The sequence below is a fragment of the Corvus brachyrhynchos genome, unplaced genomic scaffold (genome assembly GCF_000691975.1).
Source record: "Corvus brachyrhynchos isolate BGI_N302 unplaced genomic scaffold, ASM69197v1 scaffold22, whole genome shotgun sequence".
Classification (NCBI taxonomy): domain Eukaryota; kingdom Metazoa; phylum Chordata; class Aves; order Passeriformes; family Corvidae; genus Corvus; species Corvus brachyrhynchos.
Genome location: NW_008238355.1, coordinates 5,202,007 through 5,227,283, shown reverse-complemented (window position 1 = coordinate 5,227,283; position 25,277 = coordinate 5,202,007). Strand labels below are relative to the sequence as shown.

The following is a 25,277-nucleotide window of genomic DNA, read 5'->3' as shown; positions in this document are numbered from 1 at the left end:
GTCGCAGGCCCGCCGAGGCACCTCGTACGTCGCCGGGCCCCCGAGGGATGCGGGGAGGACGGTCTGCCAGCCCTTCCCCCGGCTCTGTGTGTGTGTGTGTGTCTCGGCGCGGAGGAGCTGGTTGGGAGAGTGTCCAGCAGGGCTGGGATCGTGGGTTTGTGAAGATGGTGCACCACAGGCGTTATCAATGTTGGTGTGTAGTGTGGCTTGGTTTCTGGATGGAGTGGCACCTGCAGGGTTTTTTCTCTTTTTGTAGCAGAAAAAGACGTTTTACCCACAGACGTTTTCCTGTTAGTGAAAGGAGCAGCCCCTACAAAGCTTTCCTCCTTTTGGAGCAGGAAATGACCCTGCACCTACAGACATTTGACAATTTCAGTATCTAGTGTGGCTTGGCTTGTGTACTGAGCAGCCCTGACGACGTTTTTCTCTGTTTTGGGAGAAGACAACGACGTTAACTTCTTTTCAACAAAGCTCTGCCATAGTAAATTTAATGAACAGGCAACCTCCCAGTGTCTGAAGGGGGTCTGCAGGGAAGCCAGACAGAGACTCTTCGTTAGGAACTGTAGTGACAAGGAGTAATGGGTTCAAACTTAAAGAAGGGCAATTTAGGCTAGATATAAGGAAGGAATTTTTTGCTGTCAAGTTGGAACAAGTTGTCCAAGGAGGTTGTGAATGCCCCAACCCTGGCACTATTTTAAAGCATTTTGGATAAGCCTTTGATGCTTTTTCTTGGTCTTAAAATCACGACTCAAACACTGTTAGAAGGGACAAAGGGATTTTACCTTGGTATTTATTTTAAGGATCTTTAGGTGCACACCTCCAGGTCGAATGCACCACAATGCACACCACAATGCCCCCACCAAAAGATCAGGTATAACATTATAGGTCTTACTAGTTAGCATATCTATCAAAAATTCCCCAGTGAGAGGCTTGAATGAGCTGCCCTCCCCAAGGAACCTTCCCCATGATGGTTCTATCTCAGTTTACAGAATGTGTTCTGGAGAAGACCTTGAGGTCTGGGGCACACTGATCTGTAACTATGAAACTTCTAAAATGTTTAGTCTCCTAGCTGAACAAACAAGTCCAAAAATGTAGGCAAAAAGCACTAAGAATACAGAAGTTGTAAAAAGGTATAACGGGTATAAAAGAAAAGGCAAAAAATCATCATGGCATCACCTTGAGCAACCTGGTCTAGTGAGAGGTGTCCCTGTCCGTGGCATGGGGATATTGGGACTGGATGATCTTTAAGGTCCTTCCCAATCTCTCAACATTCTATGATTCTATAAGTTACTTGCTTAGCACTAGCTACAAGTGGTAGCTAGGAAGAAGGGTGATTAGACATTGGAATGGGCTGCCCAGGGAGTTGGTGGAATCACGGTCCCAAGGGGCATTTAAGAAAAGATTGGACATGAAACTTGGTGTCATGGTGTGGTTGACTAGGTGGTGTTCAGTCTTAGATTGGTCTTTTGATGATCTCAGTGGTCTTTTCCAGCCTAATTGGTTCTGTGTGATTCTTCAGGTGATTCAATTAATTTTTAATCTCAAAGACAAGGAGTCTGTCTGTGGCCAGAGTGCTCCCACATCCTTACTGTGCCCCAGCCAGAGGAACTCTCCGTCATGCTGCAAATGGGTCACCTGAGGAGTTTGAGTAACTCTTTCTCAGTAGTGTGTTGGATTTTGGCCTATTTGAAGTTTGCAATGAGAGTATGTGGCACCATGATAAGTTCTGCAGTTCCCTGTCAGTTAACAACGGGTCTGACATGTAATAACATGGAGCAGCGGGCACAGGGTAACAGTGGAGGGTTGAATAAACAGGAAGGGTCGCAGATGCAGAAACTGTCACTTTTTCCCCATTTTCTCAGAGTTCTTCCATTTAATAAATTAGTAGCATGGACAAAATCTGAGTGCTCCCTTTATGTCAGCGTCTTTTGAATTAAAGAGTATTGTAGAAGCTATGAAAATTTTCAAGTTTTCCCAGGAAAGTACTTTCGCGCTGATCTCTTTGTATAACCTGCTGTATAAGTTATAAATCAAATCTGTCTTCATTTAAAGGTAATTTTCAGTTTGAGAATGAGTTTGAAATCATAGGAAACTGCACAACTACCAACTTTCCATTCCAAGTTTTAAAGTGTGCTTTAAGCATTATGCTTGGTACTTTTGACAAACAATGCTTTCACAGGTCTATTGCATTGTTTAAGGTTTTCTGCCATATCTTCCTCTGTGTCTCATTTCCCACTCTGCTTTGCTTGTTGCCACGAGGTGTAGCTTGTATTTTGTTGACTCAAACACAGTAATGTTTTTTTTGCCTTGCTATCTATTTTAGATACGAGGTTGTATATGGAAGTAGTGCTTTCTACAATAAGGAATTCTTGGGCACTTTTCCTAAAAGTGATCTGAAGCCTCTTCATGCTTAGCCGAAGTATTACCATATTCTAGTAAACATTATTATAATGAAGTGACAATATTTCTTTTTCTTCCTGTCTGACCAGGAATGTCAGGTATCCAAGCTGAAGGCATTGCCCAGCTCTTCCTCATGCTCCTATCTGCATGTGAATTCAGTTCCACCCTCTAGTTTGTTTAGAACTCTATACCTTTCAGTTTGTTTTAGCCTTATGAAGTGATGGAAGATTTTGTTGGGAATTGTTTTACACAGGTCATACATCACCCAGCCAGATATTCAGAAGAGTAATGCTAAACAGGCCATTGAATTTGTCATTTTGCTTCAAGCCATCTGCACGGTTTCGGGCTCAGGAGAAAAATTATTGGAGACATTTTGTTTTCCCAGTAGAATGGTATATTAATCTTGGATTATTTTTCCTCACAGTCTTGCATTTGGAGCTTGCATCTGCATTACTTTTAACTTGCAAAACATTATTGCATCAGCAAAAGTACAATATCTACTTTCCTTTTTCTTCTTTCTTTTTTTTTCTCCTTAGGGAAAAATGTGTCTCAGAGACTGCTGACCTCAGACCTTGCAGAAACCTGCTTTATCAGGCAAGTGCCTCAGTTGGTCTGTTCATAAGGTATACTCAACAAAGTCATTATTTGCCTACTGAAGTTGCCCTCTTCTCTCTTTTGGCAAGACTCTTCAGCCTTTTCCATTCTCTTTTGCAAAGAGCTCACATACACTCGAATGTAGTCAGCACAGTCCTGAAAGCAAAGGTGATTCATGGTGAGCATATAACTGAATATTATACAGCTGAGTTTGGCTGTATTTCTTGTACCAGCTGAACTGATTTGTAAACGCAAAGTTGATGCAAGCTCATAGTAATGATGCATTAACAGACTGCATGAAATTCTAGTAGGATAATCCCAGTCAGTTTTAACAACGTTCTCACAGAATATGTCTTACCAATTTATATGTTGCTATATTAGATCTTTTTTTTTTTTTTAGTTTCCATTAGTAAATGTGCCCTCGGGATTTTCTCCTACTAATTTTTAAAATATAGGGAAATACTTAGTACTAGAGATTGTTGTGTGTTGCTTTATTCAAGTAAGACTATGCTCACAAAAATTACAAGCTAATAAACCCTGTTTCCTCAGAAACAATTTTTCTAAGTACACCATCAATCATTTCCATTATTTCTCTTTTATAATGTTGTATTTGCCTACACCACTTTTTTAAAGTCCAGTTTCAGTACACTAAGGAACCTGGATAAAATGTATTACCTCAGGATTTAGCTGATTTAGGATTTAGGCTAGTAAACTTATAGAGTATTCAACGCTTTCACTGTTCATCATGTGTAGTTCATGCCTGCTGTTGTTAACTGTTTCTGAATGCAGTCTGGGCATATCTTTGAACTGTTAAAAAAGAGAGCATAAATAACTGTAGGATCCAATTTGCTGAGTTAAATCCATTCACAAAGTCCCATTGTCAACCATGGAGAGGGGCCATGACCTGCTACTACCCTGAAGCAGGAAGTAATTAGATAACTTCTGACAAGGCAGGTCTCAATTTTTGCCCTACATATTTAAATTTGTCTTTATTTTGGGAATTTTCGCCTGTTTTTCTCTTAAATGAAATATGCTAAATTTATGCCCTCAATATTTCAATATGAGCTAATATATGTTTAGGAGTTGGATTACAGAATAAATATACTCTGTTTTAGTATGTTTAAATTCCTGAAAGTTGGTTTATGTTATCTAAAACAGGCCAATCTTATTAGAAACTTTTTAATACAAATGAAGCCAATTTTTCTTGTTTGTTTCTCTTACCATGGAAGAAAATTTTAAGGAGTTAAAGCCTTTTTGTCTTTAAGAAAGTGAGACCTGTGGTATTTGACTATTTGGAGATGAATTAGCTTATCCAGCTTTTTTAAAGAGCAGGGGTAATGCTTTTGCTAATAAAAGGCAACTGGCAAAAGGAGTCACACGTTCTGGCTTGCACATTGGCCCACCATCACTATCTTAACTTTATAATTTTTTTCAAGAGATGTTGGTGGCTGCCAGTACTGCATCAAGAGGAAAACACTCAAAATGAAACTGAAATAAATGAAAACCCAAAACTCCATTTTTCTCATCCTGTTCACTCCCAGCCCATCCCATAAAGGACACATTGTTATCCAAATTATCTTTCAGATGTTAAGCAAATTTGTACCACATTCACAGAGTCAATACCTTAAGGTTAATAACTTGTATCTCACAGCAGTATTGCTTGTGTGTTACCTCCTTGTTTACTTCTCAGACATCAAGAGAGCCTCTTACTACTTTTTCACTATGCTTGTACATTCCTTTGGTAGTGGGTCCTAAAAATATCTGTGGTTTTGAGAGTATGTTATCGTATGGTACTTCCCTGATAAACTCAGAAAAGTTCAAATACTTCAGAAAACTTTGGAGAAAATTCTGACTTTGGATAGCTGACAGCTGTTTAACATATCATGGTAAAGACTGGATTGTTTTTAGTGTCTTTATGAGTCATGGCATAGGGTATTGTTGTAGCTGTGCTTTATGTCTAACATTGAAAGTCTTAATAATACTTTTCAGATCTGAAAAATTAAGAAATAGTACATCCACACTACTGTATGTCTTCATTCTCTCACATTTTAATGTGATCCGTATGAATTTCCAAGAAAAAAAGTCGTGGTACTTCCAGTATTGCTCATTATAGGTCTCCTTTTTTTGCTTAAATCTGCATACATTGTTCATACAAATTTCCACAGAGGGAAAAATGTAACTTTTAAAGGTCTGTATTTATTTGAAATGTAAAAACAATTAGTGTTGCTTTCTGTCAGTGATCACTCTGAGAAAAACTGATAATAAACAAGGTAATTTTCTGTTCAGATGGTTAATCGCTGAGAGATTTACCAATAAAACGGTATTATTTTACTGACAGTAGATTGCATTCCTTCCTATTGCCAAACCTTTTGTGGACCATTTAGTCTGAGGTTGTTTACACTCTCTAGCTATCAAGAATCCTCGTGGAGATAAACCTGATCCTAGTCTACTGGGATGCAATGTCAAGCTGTAACTTAGCTAGCCCAAATGGAATGGAGGAGTAACTCCTTGTCTTTTTCCTCTTTCTGTATTGTTTTACTTGAAGCAAGTGCCAGTAGTCTGAACATGAGATGAAATAAAACTGGAATTTAAGATTTGGGCTTTGTTGTTGTTGTTTTTAATGTAGGAAAAAGGCCCAGCATTTTTGTCAGTTTTTTAGACTTCGCAATTGATATTTTTAACATTCTGAAGTTAATTGTATAAATTCCAGTTTTGATGTGAGTATTGTTAGATGTGGCTTGGTTTTCATCCCCTCATTGGAACACAGGGTGGAGTTATGCTTGCATTTAAGAAAGCTATCCTTGTGAAATGGCTAAAAAGAGAAAAAGTCTTAAGTATAACCAGAAAAAATTTATCAGAATTTAATCTATTTTCAATTACTGCCTTTTTTTCCCGAAGTAGTTTTATACATTTGGTACTTTTCTAAGAGCTAGTGTAGACAGGAATTAATTTCTTGTATTAAAAAATAGAGACAGAGCAATAAAAAATTCAAACCTTCTTTGCAATTATAAAATGAAACAAAGTAACATAAATCTACAGAAAAGAAAGAAAAACTTTAAAATAATTTAATGTCTGAAAATCCTGTGGTGTAGAACCCAGATCTGAAAATGATTATATGAGGAAAAGGTTGATGAAATACTGTCATTTATTTTTTCGTAATCAGACAAATGTAATGGATCAATGGATGGAATTTAGTATGAACCACACTAACTTGCTCTTGAATTGCATCAAATTATTTACAGTGACTATTTTAGGAGTGATTAGATATATGTGATAAAATCTGGTTCTGGAAGTCTTCTCTGACACACACTTGGTCTTTATCAAGGCTGGTTGTCTCTGAAGACTGTGTCTTCATTACATTATTTAAGAGCTAAATCTCCTATAGCTTGCTTCTTAGTCGTACCAACTGAAAGAGCAACACTTGCTGAACACATGCACTGTGAGGTGAGATCTCTTAGAAGCTATTTTAGTACTGTTATCTAGCCTATCATACATTCAAACCACTGCAGACAACTCCTTGGCTGTTATGGTTGCACTTGAAGAAATATGAACTGCAAGCTTCCAGTTCTAGGTATTTTGTTTGAAAACATTCAAGACAGCCTTGAAATCAGAAAATAATTCCTTCATCCTTCAGTCAGACATTTTTTCTATTAATGTATTTTAGCTTTTTCCTTGTAGACACTGCTTTTTTTAACATGCTATCTCAGAGATAAGAGGGGGAGGAGGAGGAGATTGTTACTGTCTCTACTGAGGCTTGAATTCAGAGAAAGTATGTATTGCCTCTTTTGAAGTGATACCCTTCTGTTTTGTAGTACCTAGTCTACACAAGTCTTGTCAGCTCTCCTGTGCAATGATCTTATTCAGAAAAAGTGCTGGAAGTAATGAGAAAAATGTACACAGCACTTGCTGGCAGTCCAGAAGCAGCGAGTAAATTAAAGTATGAACAACACGAGCATTAAGCATGGATAGTTTGTCTTGTCTAGAATTCAGCAATAGCAGCAGCTGGGAGTGAGACAGAGGCAGAGATTCCACTCCCCCGCTATATAATCTTTGCAGTATTGATACGTAAGTGAAAACAAGGTGTTTCTGGGTATTTTATGCAGAGAGAAAGACTGTGCAACAATTTCTCTTGGGTACTATGCTTGTGTCAAAAAGGTTCTTGGGAAAGTCATATATGTTCCAAAATGAAGGGCTGAAGTAGATACCAGTAACTGGCATTAGGTGCAAGGAGGAAGAGAGGTGAGGATCTGTGTATTTAGTTTTCATGTTTTGATGCTAACTTTGGCACCTTAGTTTGGTATTTCAGGAAAAGTGGGTGAGCAGAAATGAAGGCAAGTAATGAATGCAGTAAGTGCTATTAATGGTAGGCAGATAAGAATTTAGAGTGTTGTTGCAAGGAACATACAGAGAGGGAAGAGTTGGGGTGGATGTCTTGAAAGCTGTTCAGGGGAACTGATTTAAATTGCTGTGATATTGGTAATTCATGTGTAGTTTTCAAAGTGCATCAAGCAAGCAGTGACAGAGGAAGTTCAAATGTTAGTGTAAGAAACACTTGCATTCCAAAGGTACAGTTAAATCATCTGTATGCCTCTGGCACAATAGGTATTTCTGAAAAAAAAAGCCAACAAGCCAAAACCCTGTGTAATACTTAATGGGATGTAGTTGTTATTGGCATTTTGGTATATTCTAACAGAGCTGATGTGGAACAATGGAGGAATTATCACATACCTGTTCCCTGGCATTTACTTCTGGTTTTGTTCTGAGTGGTCAACCCAGAAAAAACTGGGGGACAGAGTAAAAATTAGTGGACTGATACTTAAGGAGGAAAAACTTAGGAATTGAAGACACCAGCATGCACAGTTGTGGAAAGTGGCTGTCTTAGAATGATGCAGTGAAAGAAAGGGAAGCTTCTTCCGGACTGGATATGCAAAGAAATAAAGTATACACGCAGGTAATGTTGAGCTAGGGAGGCATCACAGCACACCTACCAGTCCAGAGCCTCAGCACCAGGGAACTGCTGCTCAGAAAAATTCCACATGTTAACCTCATGGCTTTAACTGTAGGAATGTAATTGTGTAACTAGCTATGCAGAGAAATGCTGTAACTCCTTGTGTAGGCCCATGTTCTTATGTAACACCTTTCCACAAAGACCTGGTCTTTTGTTCATTAGTGTATATGAAACGTGTGTAAGCATTGACCTACTTTAAACATGCCTGTTTATGAGTCACTGGTATTCCACCTTTGAAAGAAGCTTTCCAAATACTATGACATAGTTGCTTGTTGAAAGCTGTAATTAGCCAAAAATTGGCTATAGTTACAGAAATAATAGTCTCAGTTCAGATTGGCACACTTAGGATAACTTAGTTTGTTGTTTCACTTCATATATGCTTCACTATTCCATTTTGGTTTTCACAGTGAAAGCCCAAAAATATTACAAGAATTAATGAAATCTCCCCTTGTTCTCCATGAGTTTGCTCTGCTCTCATGGTACTTAATTATACCACTTACACTTTTTAACAATACTCTTAGAATGTATCAGGTCCTCTTGTGTTGCTGCTACAGAAGGCAGCTCCCACAAATGTAAGGAAGCTTGAAAAAAAGCTCCACTGCTTATACTAGAAAAAATCTGGAGGGTGAGAGTAGCTCTCTTAGGGAAAAGATGACGCTTTCTTACTAGCAATAGACTGGCATGCTGAGGTCTTGCCAGGGTAGGCATTGCAGGTATCCACTAAAATCCTGATGATTTGTACTCCATTTCAGTTTTGCAATTAATTCAGGGCCAGAGGGTGTTTGGTGATGTTTGCTAGACAGCGAGGTTTAAATTAAAAATGACACATGAGCTGTGAAGTGTAGAGAAACACTGATGAAACTTGCAAGCTGGACTAGGAAACAGAGAAAATGATACCAGTCCTACCTGCCTTCAGAAACCAATACTGGGATTTTATGTCAGCATCATACGAGAAATACTTCAATTGTATATAGACACAGCTTCAGTGTGACTTTCCATGTCATGTGACAGAGTTAGCTTCGCCCTTCTGATTTCGTAATATTCACAGCCATAGTTCATTTCACTTCCTGATTGCAACAGGAATGATTCAGCAGTGTGTTGGAAGCTGTTTTATTTTGCATGTCTCCAACTGTAGGTTAGTGCTGTAGGTTAATAAATGTTAGCCTTAGTTATTCTGGTGGCTAAAAATATGAAACAAATATTAAACAAGTGAGTCTACCTAAGGAAGCCTGATAATACTGTTTTTCTTTTAAGTTTTTCCCATGTTTCCAGCTAAAGGTTGGTAATGCACAGAAAACACAAATGAAGTTTAAAATGCACTGGGTGATTCCTGTGTATCCAAATGAGCATTTAACACTAAAACCAAAATGTCCTTGTTTCTTTATTCACATAAGTGGTGAAAGTTAAGTTTCTGTGTTGGCTTAGCCTGGCAGGAATAACGTGGTGTGTAACAGCTAAAATTCTTGGTAATGCAGAGTCATTAAAATTTTTTTCCGTGAACACTCCTTAGAATATGGCCAGTTCAGTAATGACGTATTCCTATGCAATTTATCTTATAAAGATTTCCAGATAAACTATCTGACTAATTTTTTTTTTAAATCCATAAATCATAACACAGTTATTTTATATTTGTTTACTACTGCACAGCTCAGTGTTTGGTAAAAATGGATACATTGCTTCTTTTTATACCACTTTTTTCCCCCAACAATAACTGTTCTGTTGCTTCAGGAATTTGTTGTATATATGAATAGATGAGTACACATACTGTTTGTAACTATGTTTAAAATGTCTGTGCACATATGTTTTAATATATGTATATGTATGTATTTCTTTTTATATTTTAGAGCTGTGATGGCCAGTCACCAAGCAGAAGTTCAGAGTTTGAAGCTAGATAATGATTCAGTTATAGAAGGAGTAAGTGACCAGGTACTGGTGGCAGTTGTGCTCAGTTTCACTTTCATTGCTGCTCTGGTATATACGCTTTTAAGGTGAGAATGTGTTCACAGGAATTAGTCAACATACCTGCATTTATAAAAATCGTAACTTTCTTGACAATTTTTTGCATTGGTAGATAAAAACTGTGATTTTGTGGCAGGAAGGAAGTGACTGTTAGATTGCTTACTATGTTTAACTAATTGTTTGGCACAGCTAGAATCAAAAGTGGAGTTTAATTCTTCCTTATCTTCAGATAATTAAGCTGAATAGTGTTCATCATTCCTGAAAATGGTTAAATTCACAGTCTGTATGGCTGCTGTGTCACATTTGGTTAAAAAGTACAGATTTGTCAACAACTCCAAAATTAAAATTGGAAGTATTCCTCCAATGTATGTTCTAGCTGCAGTCTCTTTCCAACAAAAAAACCAAACCAAAACAAAAAAACCCCAACTAACCAAAAAAAATCCCCAAATCCAAATAAGTTGACTGTTTTTTTTTTTTTTTAATTAGTATGCTGTAAAACAGTGGACTTCAATATTAATTCCATACAGGAAAATGTTACGTTCAGAATTCATGATCAAGTCATCAGAGCTTATTTTCATTTCAGAGTTTTTCTTTGCATCCTAACAAATATCTTAGCCTGTGGGTTTTGGGAAAATGAGTCTGAGCTTCAGATTGGGTCCTTTTATTTTATTTTATGGATGTCCGTAAACATCTGAACACAGAACAGTTGTCAAAACCAAGAGAACTCAATTTTAGTGACACATTGGCATCATGGAACTTACTGAAGAGTATATGTCCACATGAGTATACTGCCGGGGTAGAGTTACTTGAGAGCAAGATACAAAATAAACTACAGGTAGAAAAACTTGGTTGGACTGTAAGGTGGTGCTGCTGTTCAGGACCAGGAGATCACAAAGGAATCTTAAGAAGTGCATTCACTTCACCTTACCTTTTTTTTCCTGAAGCTGTTTCAGTTACTCAGATTGCTTTAAGAATGCCTCTTTTTCATCTGTTCTGTTATGATTTCTCTACCCCTTATATTGACATTTTTGGCAGTTGCGATTTGAATTTTAAGTGTTTCGTTTGAAAGTCAACATTTTATTTTTGAGCTTTAGAAAGGCAAGTAAGAAATATTAAAAAAAAAAAAGTAAGTGGAACAAGGGTCAGCAGTTGGCAAGAGTAGCAGGAGTTCAGTCAGAATTAAGTTCAGGAAGATGATGCATCAATTATGAAGAGTTTCTTAGGGAGGAAGATAAGGCTAGTTATTGACTACCTCCGCAGTGTAATGAGGTAGGTAAAAAGTTTGACTGTGAATCCTGTTACATACCTTGATGGTTTATTTTCTGGAAGGGCAAACAAACTGAAAACACAAAGCTTCCAGGCTTTGGAGGACTGCATTGTATGATTCGTGGCCAGTGACAGGACTCAAGGAAACACGTGAAGCTGAGTCAGAGGAGATTTAGGTTAGATATCAGAAAAAAGTTCTTCACCCAGAAGGTGGCTGAGCATTGGAACAGGCTCCCAAGGGAAGTGGTCACAGCACTGGCCTGACAGAGCTGGAGATGTGTTTTGGCGATACTCTCAGGCACATGTGTCTTGAGGGCCAGGAGTTGAACATAATGATCCTGATGGGACCCTTCCAACTCAGCATATTTTATGACTGTGATTCTATGACTGACGACTGAAAGTCTTAACAGTATCCTCTTAGCTCCCTGCTCTGCCTTCTGGTACTTTTTTGAATTGTCTGTATTCAGCAGCACTCTTCATCTACCTCCTTTGTATTGTTGCTATCAAAAGTATGCTAGAAAATCTGTACAGTACAAAAATTATTGTACTTTAAATTTATTTAGCACTGAGGGAGAAAAAGAGTGTTTTCTTTTTCTTCTCTGGTTACCTTAGACAGCACAGTGATCTTTGTGTTCCTTATACGGTGTTCATTTTCTTTGCCTTTCGTGCTTCCGTATCAACAGAACAGGAATACCTAAGTTGGGTAGGAACAGGTCATGGGTAAGTATACAGGAAAGAAAGCTTACAGTAATGAATAGTTGCAGGAACTGAATAAAAAGGGCAACTAGGAGCAAGGAGTATGTGTTGCAGTAGATTTTAGGGGGCAGAAGCAGAATATGGAGAGAACTGTTAAGGGATATGGTTGTTGTACTTGTTTTCAGTTGAAAGAACTCAATGAAGTATCACATCAGGGCTTCATTCATGCTTCTGGTGGAAAAAACTTATGAGCCATAATTAACATATGTAACAAGTTGCAGATGTGTAGTTCAGGCACTGTATGATACTTTTGTAAAGCTTGTATGCTTTTGAGTTATAAATTTTGATACAATGAAACCACATTTTTTCCATGATCTTTTAAACTGGTGAGGTTGTCATATTACAAATGAGGTTGTGAAAATTCAGTGTATTCAGCAAATTAAAGGAAGCCTGACCCTTTAATTTCCTACAAGGGATTCCTCATTTGTCCTAGATGACTTATCTGTTCCTTGTTTATGGATCTACAGGTTTAGATCTTTTAAATCCCATTCTTCTATCCATCATATGGTTTGATTATAAGATCAAGTCAGTATTTTCAGCAGAAGTGAGATCTTACTCCTTGGAAGTTAACAGTGTCCATCACTGCACAGTCATGCACCAGTCCCCTTAAGTACTGTCCCTCTCTTTCCATGTCTGAGACTGCGCACTGTAAGAGTAGGCAGCCTTCCTCCTTCCAATAATAATAGTTTGGTGGGGCCCTCTGTGGTACATAATAGAATCTTTCCACATCATGGGACCTTTTTCCTCAAGTTTTGGCATGCTAACAGTCAGAAATGGGGCAATAAAAAGCCTTTGCATCTAACTTTATTTCTTTCTGGCTTGTGTTTGATAATGCCTTTAATTACATGGCACCATGCTGATTTTTATTTATTTCATTTTCCTTTTCATACTAATTGCATGACAGATGTTATGAATTTGATATGTCTTGAGCTCTGCCTGTCCCTTCCTGAACATTGCATGGTTTTCTGCTACCTCACCATCTTATGCATAAGTGACAGTACATGCTGTACCTCTACAGCTCTACAAATGCTCTCGTGATTTCAGCATAGTACGCGATACCAGGGTAAGGTTCATATAAATGAACACTTTCAGTAGCAAATTTGCAATTAGTTGTTTATGGAGAAATCAGAATAAACTGTCTTAAAATTCGCACCTTCCGTTTGTGTGTGAATCAAATTGAATTTCAATATATATCAAACATTCTGGCAAAATGAAGTTGTGAACTATGTTAATTTTGTAGGTTCTAAACAGAAAAATACTTTTATACATATAACATTTATGACAGACAACATCCACAAAATCTGACTCATGGAGACCAAGGGTGCGTAAGAAGGGTTTTAATATAGCCTTCCCATCATATAACTTTCATATGTCACCCACATTAGTGTTAAATAGATTTGGTTTTTACAGACAGCCATGTAAATATTAGCATGAAAACTATGGCACTTGTCTGTTTCTCTCTGAAGAAAGAATGAAGCAGACAAAACGTTAAACATAGAAGTAATGCAATACTATGATTGCCCACATTAAATGAAGGAAAATATTGCAGAAGCTCCTAGAGCCATTGAGGAAATTATATGATATAACTGCAACCAGGAAATGTCCTAGAAGTTCAGCCAGTCCTGACAGAGGATCAGCTTGCCTCAATATCCCTGGAAGCATTGCAACCTGTTTTTTGATTTAACTTTTAGTTCAGGATGGATGAAAATAACCTGAGTTAATCTTGGTTGATTTTGTACACTATGCAGTTAGAAATGTGTTTCCACAAGCCTTAGATAACTGTGGGAAATAATTGCTCACATTTATAGAATGGTAGCCTTATTCTGTCCCCTTTTCACTCCATGAAGAGTCTTCTGTATGAACTGACATTTCTTCAGTCTTTCTCTAATGTTTAAAAAACGTGGGCAGTAGTTCTTATTATCTTCTGAACTTCTTTCAACTTCTTTATGTTTCTATGCATTTAGCCCAAAATGGAGAACAGAATCCAGCTGAGACCTCAAGAGTCCAGAGCAGAATGTATCATCATTGAAATCCATATGAATAAATAAAGCATAAAAATTCACATTTTTAATAGGCTGTTGACTTGTATTTATCATAACTCAACACCTCTGATTGTTGTCAGCACATTTTTAATTTAAATTCTGTCCCATTGTGCTTTAGAACTTCAAATTTCTAACACATCCATCCTTCTTTCTTCAGTGTGTCCCTTCCCAATGATTCTTCTTGGTGTATCTAACCTGTAGTTTGCTTGCCTGTAGAATCTTTCTTTTTTTAAAAAAGAGTGATTTTAAAAGAGTGGTTTCTTTTTATATCCAGTCTGCTGATAGTTACATAAATTCAATACTCTAAATGTAAGTTTGTCTACCCTTTCTTATGCAAATGTCATGTAGCAGATAAAATTGAAGTAATTAGGGGGTTTCAACTCTATGACTTAAGCAGTGAGTGAAAAACTAGTACTTTATGGGTAGACCAACAAATAAGAAACTAGCAGTGGAGACAAAAATGAAAACTATTTCTGCAATAAAAAAGCTTTCAAGCAACTTCATTTTTTGTAGGTTCATGGCTTAATTTTTTCTCAGATTAAAATCTAGTTTTAACATGGTTTAATGATTGGTTATGGAGTCTCTGAAAAATCTTGCTGCTGTACAGCTTTAAGTGCCCAGAGTAACTTTAGGATCCCAAATAAATTCCTGTTTCCTTAAAAATTTGTGTACTTCCTTTAAAATCCTTTATAGCAGGAAAGAACGATTTTTTGCCCTTTGTTCAATTTTCATATTTGTTTCAGTGAGTTATTTTTCAGTGTTGGATCACAGGGGTTTTTTTATTGCTTGTATTTCCTTTCACAGAAATGAACATCAGAACATACATCCAGAAAATCAAGAGCTAGTGCGAGCTCTTCGTCAGCAGCTTCAGACTGATCAGGTGCTGTGCTAAGTGTTGGCATTATTCAGCTCTGTGATGTGGGGTACTGTAGCGTGCAGAACTCTGAGGTTCTGGAAGAAGCTGATCTTGATAGTTGTGGCAGCTTACTTACTGTACAGAGGCATCCTTGAAATTCATCAAATAATGAGATAATGTAGCTTTTTTTCAATGGATGCAATAAGTAATTAAAACTAAATATTTGGCTGGTTGTTTTTTCAAAGATCTTTTTGCCACAAGGTGGAGTATGTTAGATTATGCTGCGTGCTTCCTGTAATGTTCCTGGGAACTTAATGGTAAAGGAAAGGAAATCTGGAGTACAGTTTGCTGAGACAGGACAGTGGTTAGATGTTTAGATTGATAAACAGCATGTAACAGAACAATGGCACAGCAACAAGAGCCAGGCAACAGAGTGAGAGAGGAACTTTTTAGCAAAGCCTTTAGTCACAGGACAGGGAGCAGTGGTTCTAAACTGAAAGAAGCTAGGTTGAGATGGGACGTAAGGAAGAAATTCTTTACTGTGAGGGTGGTGAGGCACTGGAACAGGCTGCCCAGAGAATTTATGGATGCTCTATCCCTGGAAATGTTCAAGGCAGGGTTGGATGGGGCTCTGAGCAGCCTGGTCTAGTGGAAGGTGTCCCTACCTATGGCAGGACAGTTGGAACCTAGTGATCTTTAAAGGCCCTTCAAGCTCAGATTATTCAGTGATTCTATGTCTGCATCCGGTTTGGACAGGTAGAGTCTAGGCCATACTTTTGGAGAATATTGAGAACAGTCTTTCATCATGATAATTCTTGAAATAATGACAGTGCATATTTATGTGGAAGACAAATACGGCAAAATGGGGAGAAAAACTGTTTCACGACAATGACACACAAGCTGATATCTGTGTTTGGGCTTGGAAACACTAAATGCTGCAGCTGGTAAGCAATGCAGTTCAGTTACCTGGCTCTGGACAGAACTACTCGGGATAATGAAGTAACAATATAGATCCGAGTTTGTTATTCATGCTCCAGCATGTCTAACCTGGCTCAATGTGAAGGACCAAGGAGGTTCTTTCTTTGTGGTCTTTAACTGGTTTGAAGCACACACTTATTTAACAGATGAAGGGAAAATAACGGTCTTGTCACAAAAACTCACTTGTTGAATCAATGCATTTAAGTATGTTTGATTTTTGCATTTAAATATATTTCTCATTTCACATAGTTCTTTATTTGACAGTTTGACTTATAGTAAATGACTTCCGTTTTATTATTATTTTTTAGAACTCAGTAGACTTACATAGAATAGTATCTCTAACACTTTACATTTTCCTGTTGTTCCAGCAGGATGCTTCTGCTGGTGATAGGCATCGCTTCTATACAGATATGTCCTGTCCAGTGTGTTTGCAACAGGCTACATTTCCTATAGAAACAAACTGTGGACATCTCTTCTGTGGTAAGCAAGCAAAGCTCCTAGGTGCAAAGATAAAATTAGTACAGAAATACAAACTTTTGGCGCTGGTACAGGCATCCTAATTCAAAGCTTTGTTTGCTTTTAACTGTTTATCTTTTTGTCTGCATAAGAAATATTTTTTTATAAATAGTCAAGGAACTACATTTATGAATAAACAGTCACTTTAAGATTGTGCTGCACTGTTTTCTATGCCATAAGGAATGAAACTGGTTAATTTTAAAATGTCAAAGAGTACAATTTGTTTCCAGTTTGGTAAAAAACGGAAGGGTTTGAGAAACATTTGGAAATGTACCATTTAAAAAACCTGTTTTAGAAAGAATAAAATAATCTTTATCTCATAAAATATTTTTTTCTTGGAAGTCCTGCAGAATTATGAGTAAGTTCAGAGTTGATTAAAGTGTTTGGTTTGGGTTTTTTTTGAGGCCATGTTTATATGTAGACCCCCTAGGTAGCATTTTGCTTCCTCTCCTTCAAGTTCCCAGTAGGATTCTTTCACTGCATTCATCTAGTTTTATGAAGTATGTCGTGCATACCATGCCTCCTTGTTTAAGTGAAAAAACAAGGAAGTTTGGAAAACAGATAAAGTACTCACATTTTTATATTTGTCTTCATCTGTTGAAACACTGATGATAAAGCCAAGTTTTTAGGATAAATTTTACATCTCTTGACATTTTTGTGGCTTCTAAATTTTAAACTGATAAAAATCTTAGTTATTTGCTTCTTCACTTAAGGAGTAAAAAATTGTGGTGTTTTCAGGAAATAATGCCTTAAAATTCCTGATCAGTTGAAGCTATTCCAGATTTTTCTCATTAATAGCATTGAATTTGAACATGTTAGTTCTTGGTATCTTCAGTGAGTGCTTATACAAAATTACATCGGAAAATGTGGATTTAACCTAACTGCATATATGCACTTTCTGTTGTTTCCCTTGGTGTGCAACATATTACTTCAGGCAATGTGTTTTTCACCTCAGGAGTTTAAATGAGTGTCACTTATCTTCACCAGGTTCCTGCATTATTGCCTACTGGAGATACGGCTCATGGCTGGGGGCCATCCGCTGTCCAATCTGCAGACAGACGGTAATATTTTAAGTCATCATGCGCCTGTCAGTTTGGTTGTCTACGATAGCCTGCCACAAGGCACTTACATGTGAGCTGCAACAGTGAGGCTGACAGAAAAAGAAGTCTGAGAAACTGAAAGAATGTAGAGGGATATGTGAGACAGGAATGGTGGGCATTCAGGTTTTCCAAACGTTTTGCTTTGACAAATGGCTCAAAAAACTCAGATTGTTCCTGCAACTCAAACATAAGTGAACTGCACTGATAACTCAGCTCTTTTTCTGTGAGGAATATATGAAAACAGAAAATTGTGAGATTTTAACTATGATCCTTTCATGCCTTCTGTTCAAGATGCTATTTAACTTCTTTTACCAGAACTTGCATCTGAAAGGCTTGGCTGTTGTTGTAGACTGCCAGTAGCAGCACAGGTTCCTGAGAAATACCCTGTCCCTTCCTTCTCTCCCTACCAAAACACCTATCCATGTCAATTTCTTATTTTGGCCCTATTTTTAACTTGTATGTATTATTAATTTCATCTTTGTAGAGCAAGCATTAGCTTACTTCCTACGCAACTTACTTATATTGTCAGTTTGAAATAATGTTCCTGCAACTCATTAAGGCTTAGGATCTCTGAGTTTGATAGTGTATGTTTTAACAAAAGTACATCTTTATTTTAACAGTGGACAAACTACAGAGCTATTAACTTCTGATGAATTATGTAACTCATGCTTTTGCCCCTCCATTATATCCTGCTTTGATTGTGTGTATCAGCAGGACAAATGACTGTAAGAACACAGTTGAAGGAAAGAAAAATAGGTATGACTGAAGAATTACTAGGTTTAGAGTGTAGCCAGTGAGGAAAAAGACACAAATAATAAAGGTGAGGAAAGCAGAAAAGGGGAAAATAAGTGATTTTTTTTTGGTGTCATTTCTTACATATATATTCATTTACCTTCCTCTGAGTAACAGATATATTGGGTGGTACTGCTTGCATGGTTATATATTCATTCTCTCCCTGTTTTATAAGTGGGGAAGAGAAATATGTATACATGAGGAACATGAGTCATACAGGAGGTTTGTGGCAGTACCAGGAGTTGAATGTACATTTGCTCATGCTCTCATTTCTAAACGTGACTGCCACACAGATTTATATTCAGTCGCCAGGTATAGAGGAAGCTTTTGAAGACTGTAATAATTACAAGGGCTATGTCTTCCCTGTTTCCTATGTTAGTCTGCATTTTATATCTGCACATTGCTTCCAAATAGAAGTCTCAAGTTTTCAGCAACTCCTATGCAGAAAGATAACATGCATAAAGTCATATTCACGTACATCTTATTTCTCTATGTTTGCATGAAAGTTAACCCAAGAACAGAGCAGAATAATCTGTGCTTGCAAAAGAGCTGAAGGTTAATATCTTTTTCTGCTAATTCATCCTGGTGTGAAGATCCATATGCAAAACTATGAATTTTGCTGCATGTTTGTTGTCATGCAAGGCAATTCTAAAGATAGAAGAAGAAAGGCCTCATTGATTGCTTCATTTGATTTTCAATTTAGGAAACAAAATTAGATGAATTTGGTAAATTAACTTTGTTCTCCAAATCATCTGTCCCACTTATGAAACATAAAGCATTTAGGTGTTTAGAAAAAAACATATAATCTTCTCTTAAAAGGAAGGTTCTTGTGTGCTTTTTTTAACAATCTCCTTAATATTCTGTGAAGAGCTGTAAGCAATTAATTAGTTAAAACTTAATAGCAGTATCCATGCTAGTAATTTTCATTTATTCTCTTATTAACTATTCAAGTAAACCAAAGGTTTTTCTATGTAGTTAACTGAAGATGAGTGTTTTACAGTTGCACATGTAACATAATCTCCCTGCTGTGCCTAGGTAACACTGTTCTTACCACTCTTTGGTGAAGATCAGCAGGGTGCAACCCAAGTGTTTCAAGATGTTAATGATTACAATCGAAGATTCTCAGGACAGCCCAGATCTGTAAGTTTTGGATAAATTTGGGTGGAAGTCAGTGATGTCAGGAGAGTTTGAGTGCAATTTTTTTGTGATTTTTTTTTTCCCCCCTTCTTTTTTTTTCCTTTCCCTGGGATATGGGTTTTCTCTTCCTGATGCTTAGGGCCTAGGCAACTTTTTCTTTAGGAAATTCATGTTTATATGGTTAGGTCAAACCCAAGACCTCAAAATTATTATTTTGTCATTTATGAGAATGTATGAAAACTTGAGTTTTTGTTGTGAGTGAGAATCTAGTAAGTCTTGAGTTTTCTGTTCATGTGTTAGGTTGGTTTTTAGATATGAGTCATTATTTTGAAAGGATCAATAATTAGTCAGTAAAAATACTTAATGAAATACATGACCGGCAAGGAAGAATATTCACTTCATTGATCTCTTTACCCTGATTAGAAGAATCTGAATCTGAATCTGTGCCTTTCCTCTCAGACAGCTATATGCTGTCTTGATTTTTCAATTTTCCTCCTCTTTTATATTACAGTCTTTATTCTCTGAGTAAAGAAAACCAGATTTTTTTTCTGTAAATAGATAAAAGGGGTGGTCAAAGTTCTACAAATGTTAGAAAGACAGCCTTGTGAGCACATCTCCTGTGTGCGTGTCCTGTTTCGCAAGGTGAAATGCACACACACACATACTTAGTAACCTCCCTCTTTGTCTTCATTTGTTATGGGATTTGGATATAGCAAGAAGACATTAGCAAGAAAAATGAACAGTATAAAGAAACAGAAGAGGGAGGGATGTTTTTCTAAACCACAAAATGTGTCGGTTTTGTCCAGAAGAGATTGAAAGTACCTTTCAGGCTCCATCAGACTTCTCTGTGAGCTGTGTCTAGTCCCCAGTAACCTGCCTGGGGGGTGCCAGAAATCTGGAGGTCATGCCAGAAATCTGCACTGAAGCCCTAATTGGACTAGATAAATTGTCTTTGATTTATACACAGTGTTACCACATCGAAAAATTCTTTCTCAACACTTTTTCAGCTATGGTAATAACTCATTTTAATGGAATTTAATGGCTTTATGTATAAACTGTGTACCATAGAAGGGAACCAGTATAAAAAAGTTTTAAAGTTCACCCCTCCCTACTTGTCACAACAAAAAACTGAATATTTTCTATTGAACAGTCTCTTACTAAGCTGACAGAATCATAGCAAAATGGAAAGGAGCCAGAAATTGATCCATTTAAAGGTTCTTTAGTTTACTTTGAAGCTTCATCCATCCTTTGGAAACTTGTGTGAATCACTGGTTATACACCAGGAGAGGGGGTACTGTGTTTCTGAAAAACTGTAACCTATTCTGCTTTACCTATACCAAAGTTTGTTCTTGCAATCCTTGTTTGTCTTTCATTCTGATCAATATTTCACTCCCATTAACCTGTTTGCTGTTTCTCACTTTCCCAGTCATTTGTTTTCTTCTATTAGTAATTTCTTTTCCTTCATAATAGTTGCCAATATATGTTCTAGTGATGTATAGTAAGTGTATGCTTTTCATTATAGATTAACAGTTTGACTGTTTCTTGAAAACATATATAGTCTAAATCTGACTTTCTACCCAGTAAAACTAAACTCATTAACTCTTCCTGGATTTTCTTTTAATTCCTATAAACTGACAGGTTCTAAGATGTAATGTAGTTGTAGAAACTTCAGTTGAGCATGGATGAGTTGCTGAAGCAAAATACTAACTTTTGGGTTCTTTCTTTATAGATTATGGAAAGAATTATGGATCTTCCCACTTTATTGCGGCATGCTTTCAGGGAGATGTTTTCTGTAGGGGGCCTCTTCTGGATGTTTCGCATCAGAATATTCCTCTGCTTGATTGGAGCCTTGCTGTACCTAGCTTCACCTCTGGATTTTCTTCCTGAAGCTCTCTTTGGAATTCTGGGATTCTTGGATGATTTCTTTGTCATTTTTCTTCTGCTGATATATATCTCTATCATGTACAGAGAAGTGGTAACACAGCGTCTAAATAGATGAAACGGACAAAAGTGACCTAAAAGCAGAGTCAGTTGTGGAATGTTTTGAAAAGAAAACTATAACGTGAGTATGATATAGCAAGGTGCCTGTGTATGATTTCAGTAGTAACAATTTCTTAGCTGGTTATGTTATACAAACATAAAGGGTTAGTATGTGGTGATGCTTAACTGGAGTCTTTAATTTGTGCATTACCTATGCTTCATAAGGATGTTAGTTTTATAATGTTGTAATAAACCACCTTCATCTACTTCCACCTGATGAACAACTGTGTGTAATGAAAGCAGGAAACACTTTTTTTGGTGTGTTGTGCTTTGTGAAAAAGGATTTCTAGCAAATGACTTCAAACAATAAGCTGGTTTGCATAATCTAGGTGTGTAAGAAAATTCAGAAGTTCTTCACAGTACAGTTATCATGGCTAAATTGTTTGATGTCTTCCTGTTGTGGGCTAGAGTTTTTTGAAATAAAAGTAGCTTTGTTTGTCTCTGTGGAAGAAGAAACCCATGGAACCACATTACAATTATCACCCTGCTGTTTGCTGTTGTCCACATGCTTCAGAAAAATAAGGATAATACCTTGGTATTGCTTGAACTGCACTATGTACAGTTGCATGCAATTTGTACCATTTTACTTTTATATTTGGGAATATACACACAGTATCTGATCTACATTGAGAAACCAGTATTATGCATGTCACGCTCATTAGTGCTCTATTTTTTTAAGTGAGAGCATGGTTTTTCTCTTCAGACTTTTTTATTTGGTAAGTATGTGTCTTGGAAGCGGAGGTTTTGTGCTACTTTGGGTCAATGCAATATGTCTGAAATGCAAGTTTGCATTTCTGTAGATGCATTAAAACATTTGGTCCATTGGGAAGGACACTCAAATTCCAAATAGTGGTTGAAATAAAGAAGTCGGAGCTGGATGTTTACACTACATGTACATGTACTTGTATGTGTACAGTGTAGATGTCTACCCAAATGTACATTCTGCAACGCATGTGTACTAAACAACATAGATATTGGGGTGATTTTCAGTTGGAGTTTTCTTGGTTGGTTGGTTGGTTGATTTGGATGTGGATAGAAGAGGTTTTGAATTACCTTGAAAAATAGTCTGTGATAAGGGACCACAAAAAGATCTTGAAAATGTTCTCAAAAATTCCTGGGTATCCTTAACGCTGATTTTTTTTTTCATGTTGAATTTGAACATAGGCTGTCATAGCTATACAAGTGGAAAATACTTCCATTTTGAGCAATGATTGCCACTAGAAAGGTCCAGGATTTGTATTAAACTTGAAAGACAGTGAATTAATAGGTGATTCTTTGTGTGTTTACATATATGGGATGAGACTTACAATGAAAGGGACCTTTTCACCACTTCTGTGTTTTCCCTGTGCAGGTGTCTTTCCACAGCTTCTAGCACTTAGGCCTGTGCAGGAAGATGGTAGAGCTGAAACCTCAGGTGTCAGTCATTGAGGATGCAGATTGTCTTTCAGTGTCAGTGCTCTAAATGACATTCATTTAAAACTAAATTCACTGATTCTTCATTTGAAAATTTAGTTTTGAAAATCCAAGGACATTTTACAAATGAACTGGAAAGCTAAACTTTTCTTTGTTGCTGTTTGTTAGAGATAGGCAGGAAGAGAAAAGGGAAGTGAAGCAAGGGTTGGAGAAAGAGAGCTAGAGAGAAGATGACATTTTTGGAAGTAAATGATAACTAACTTCTCTTGAGCATCTTGGTTGAGCTTTTCTCATTGTGTTAGCATTGCTAATGTATGGTGGCTACCTCAGTTAAAACTCTTTAAGGTATTATTGAGTAAGGGTGAGATATTCATAAGCTATTAGGTGCATTTACAAATCAAGATATTAGTTTAGGATGTTACGTAAGACAGGATTTCGCAGTTTGCTGTAAGTATAGTTTTTGATTTTGGGGGTTTTTTTCCCAAGAAATCTAGCTGAAAACAAACCTCAAAAATTCTTTTTTGACTGAGTAAATTTAACAGCCCCTTTTCTCCTGGAGTTTAAGTTGTAGCTCTGCTTAGAGAAGAGTGTGAACTGCTATTGTAGAGTAATTGGCATCTGTTCATGGAATTTGTTGATATAGTACCTCATCCATACTTTTATCCAATGATTATAATTTTCCCATGACTCTGTAAATCCGGCGTGGATATAGATGCACATGAAGCTGCTTACTGATTGGTTTTCTTTAAATTTCCCAATTCCATGTGCTACTGTGAAGTTCTGGAAATACCCATCCCATCTAAAGAGATCCTGTGTATCTGAAATCATACACAAACCACATCTGAAAGATTATATGAAGTTTCCCCGTGTTCTTTTTCTTCAGTACATTTCTGGTAGCCAGAAGGCTTTCGCTCAGAGGCTTCTGCTTACTTTTGAGTATTGAGTAACATTGTAATTTTAAATTCAACACATTAAATGCTTGACAGAATTAGGACTGTTCTTTTCACCGATACGCGTGCTTGCTTGTGGATGTTTTTTTTGGTCCTGCAAGCCAATGATAAACAGTATTATGATTTGTTCAGGCCTTTTTGTGTAATGTGAAGATGCATCTGTCCTGCAACATCTGGCCGCTGCTCCTTTACACAAATCTGAAATAGCTATAAGTGAGCTATCTTGGGTACTTAGCTTGAGCTTAACCTAAGGTCTAGCGCTCCCAAGAAGCTGCAGATTAAAATATGAGCATGTAGTATTCCTGAACTGTGTGCTGCCAAGTCGTTTTGGCAGCAATGTGAAAGGTAAGGGTTAGGGCTGAGCACTGGCTTCAGAATGTAAAGGAAATACATGATGCTGTGTGCAGAGTGACTGCAAACATCACTGTGGTTTTGTCTCCTGAGGTGGGTCAGGTGTGTCACTAAGGGGGCAAAGTTAAAAAAGGAAAACTATAGCAGGAAGATATATGGGGATAAAATACAGTTCTTAAAAGATCACAGGGTCGCCAAAAGCTATGTGAAATATTTGATTGTTCTAGCAATATTAACAAAGAGGAAAATAAAAATTACACTTAATAGCTCTTAAAAAATAACTTGTAGCATCTTGAGGCCTAATGATCATCGCTGTATAGAGCGATCCATTTCTGTGCTGTTCGTGTGCCACACCATTGATGTCTGTGAGGATCAGGCAGAACGGTGTGGTTTGGGGATACAATTTTGCCGTAAGTTTAATAGAACTGTAGCAGTGTGTTATACTAGATTTTTAAGACAAAAGAATTTAAAACTACTTGTTGTTACTTTTAATGATAATAAATTGCTGTTAAAGAGATTCTCTTGAATTATTTTATTTTATTGCCTATCTGGATGCAATATTATTTCCCCTTTTTCCACTTCCACAGGTTCAAGATTTAAGTGTGGTGTCCCACCCTTAATGGGAAGGGAGTACTCAAGATTTGTAGATGCTCATGGTCAAAAGGAATGACAAAAGTCAGAGGGTCCACAAAAACTCACAAAGTTCTATTAGTAAATTACATACTTGACATGAAATTGGTATAAGTTAGTCCCTGATCTCCTCTATGAACACATGGCACTGGCTTTTGAACAGAGGGTCAGGGTGAAAGGGGAGAGAGAAATATAGAAATGAATTAAGGAGGGGGAGGGAGAAAGAAAGGGAGAGGGAACGAGAGAGAGATCACCGGTCTTACCTCCAGCATTGATCCAGCTGGGGTGTCCTGTGGGTACCCACACACATGGGCTTAGTTGGGGTGCCTTTTATAGATAAATCCCCCCATCTTGGAGATCAGTTTCTCACTTTCTATGCACATCAGGAATCCTGTGCAGTCCATTCCTCTAGACCTTTCTGGAAATGGGTCAGAAGGCTTTGGGGATCTTTGGTGGTCTCCATCCCCTCTTACAGTCCATGACCCCTTC

At 37.3% G+C, this 25,277-nt stretch overlaps 1 protein-coding gene across 3 annotated transcripts; it reads left to right on the top strand.

The window, feature by feature from the left end:
- Positions 1-2,935: 2,935 nt before the first annotated feature.
- On the top strand, positions 2,936-21,884 carry RNF170 (ring finger protein 170). 3 transcript variants are annotated; one of them, XM_017735393.1, is made up of 7 exons: positions 2,936-2,994; positions 9,847-9,990; positions 14,830-14,905; positions 16,228-16,339; positions 17,363-17,436; positions 19,303-19,407; positions 21,134-21,884. In XM_017735393.1, exons 2-7 carry the CDS (start codon positions 9,854-9,856, stop codon positions 21,401-21,403), a joined length of 774 nt encoding a protein of 257 aa, XP_017590882.1. In that variant the 5' UTR covers positions 2,936-2,994; positions 9,847-9,853; the 3' UTR covers positions 21,404-21,884. The 3 variants fall into 3 exon arrangements, with proteins under 3 accessions (XP_017590882.1, XP_008632781.1, XP_017590881.1); XM_008634559.2 differs by having other exon boundaries at positions 2,937-2,994; positions 9,847-9,928; positions 16,231-16,339; XM_017735392.1 differs by having other exon boundaries at positions 2,937-2,994; positions 16,231-16,339.
- The last annotated feature ends 3,393 nt before the right edge of the window (positions 21,885-25,277 follow it).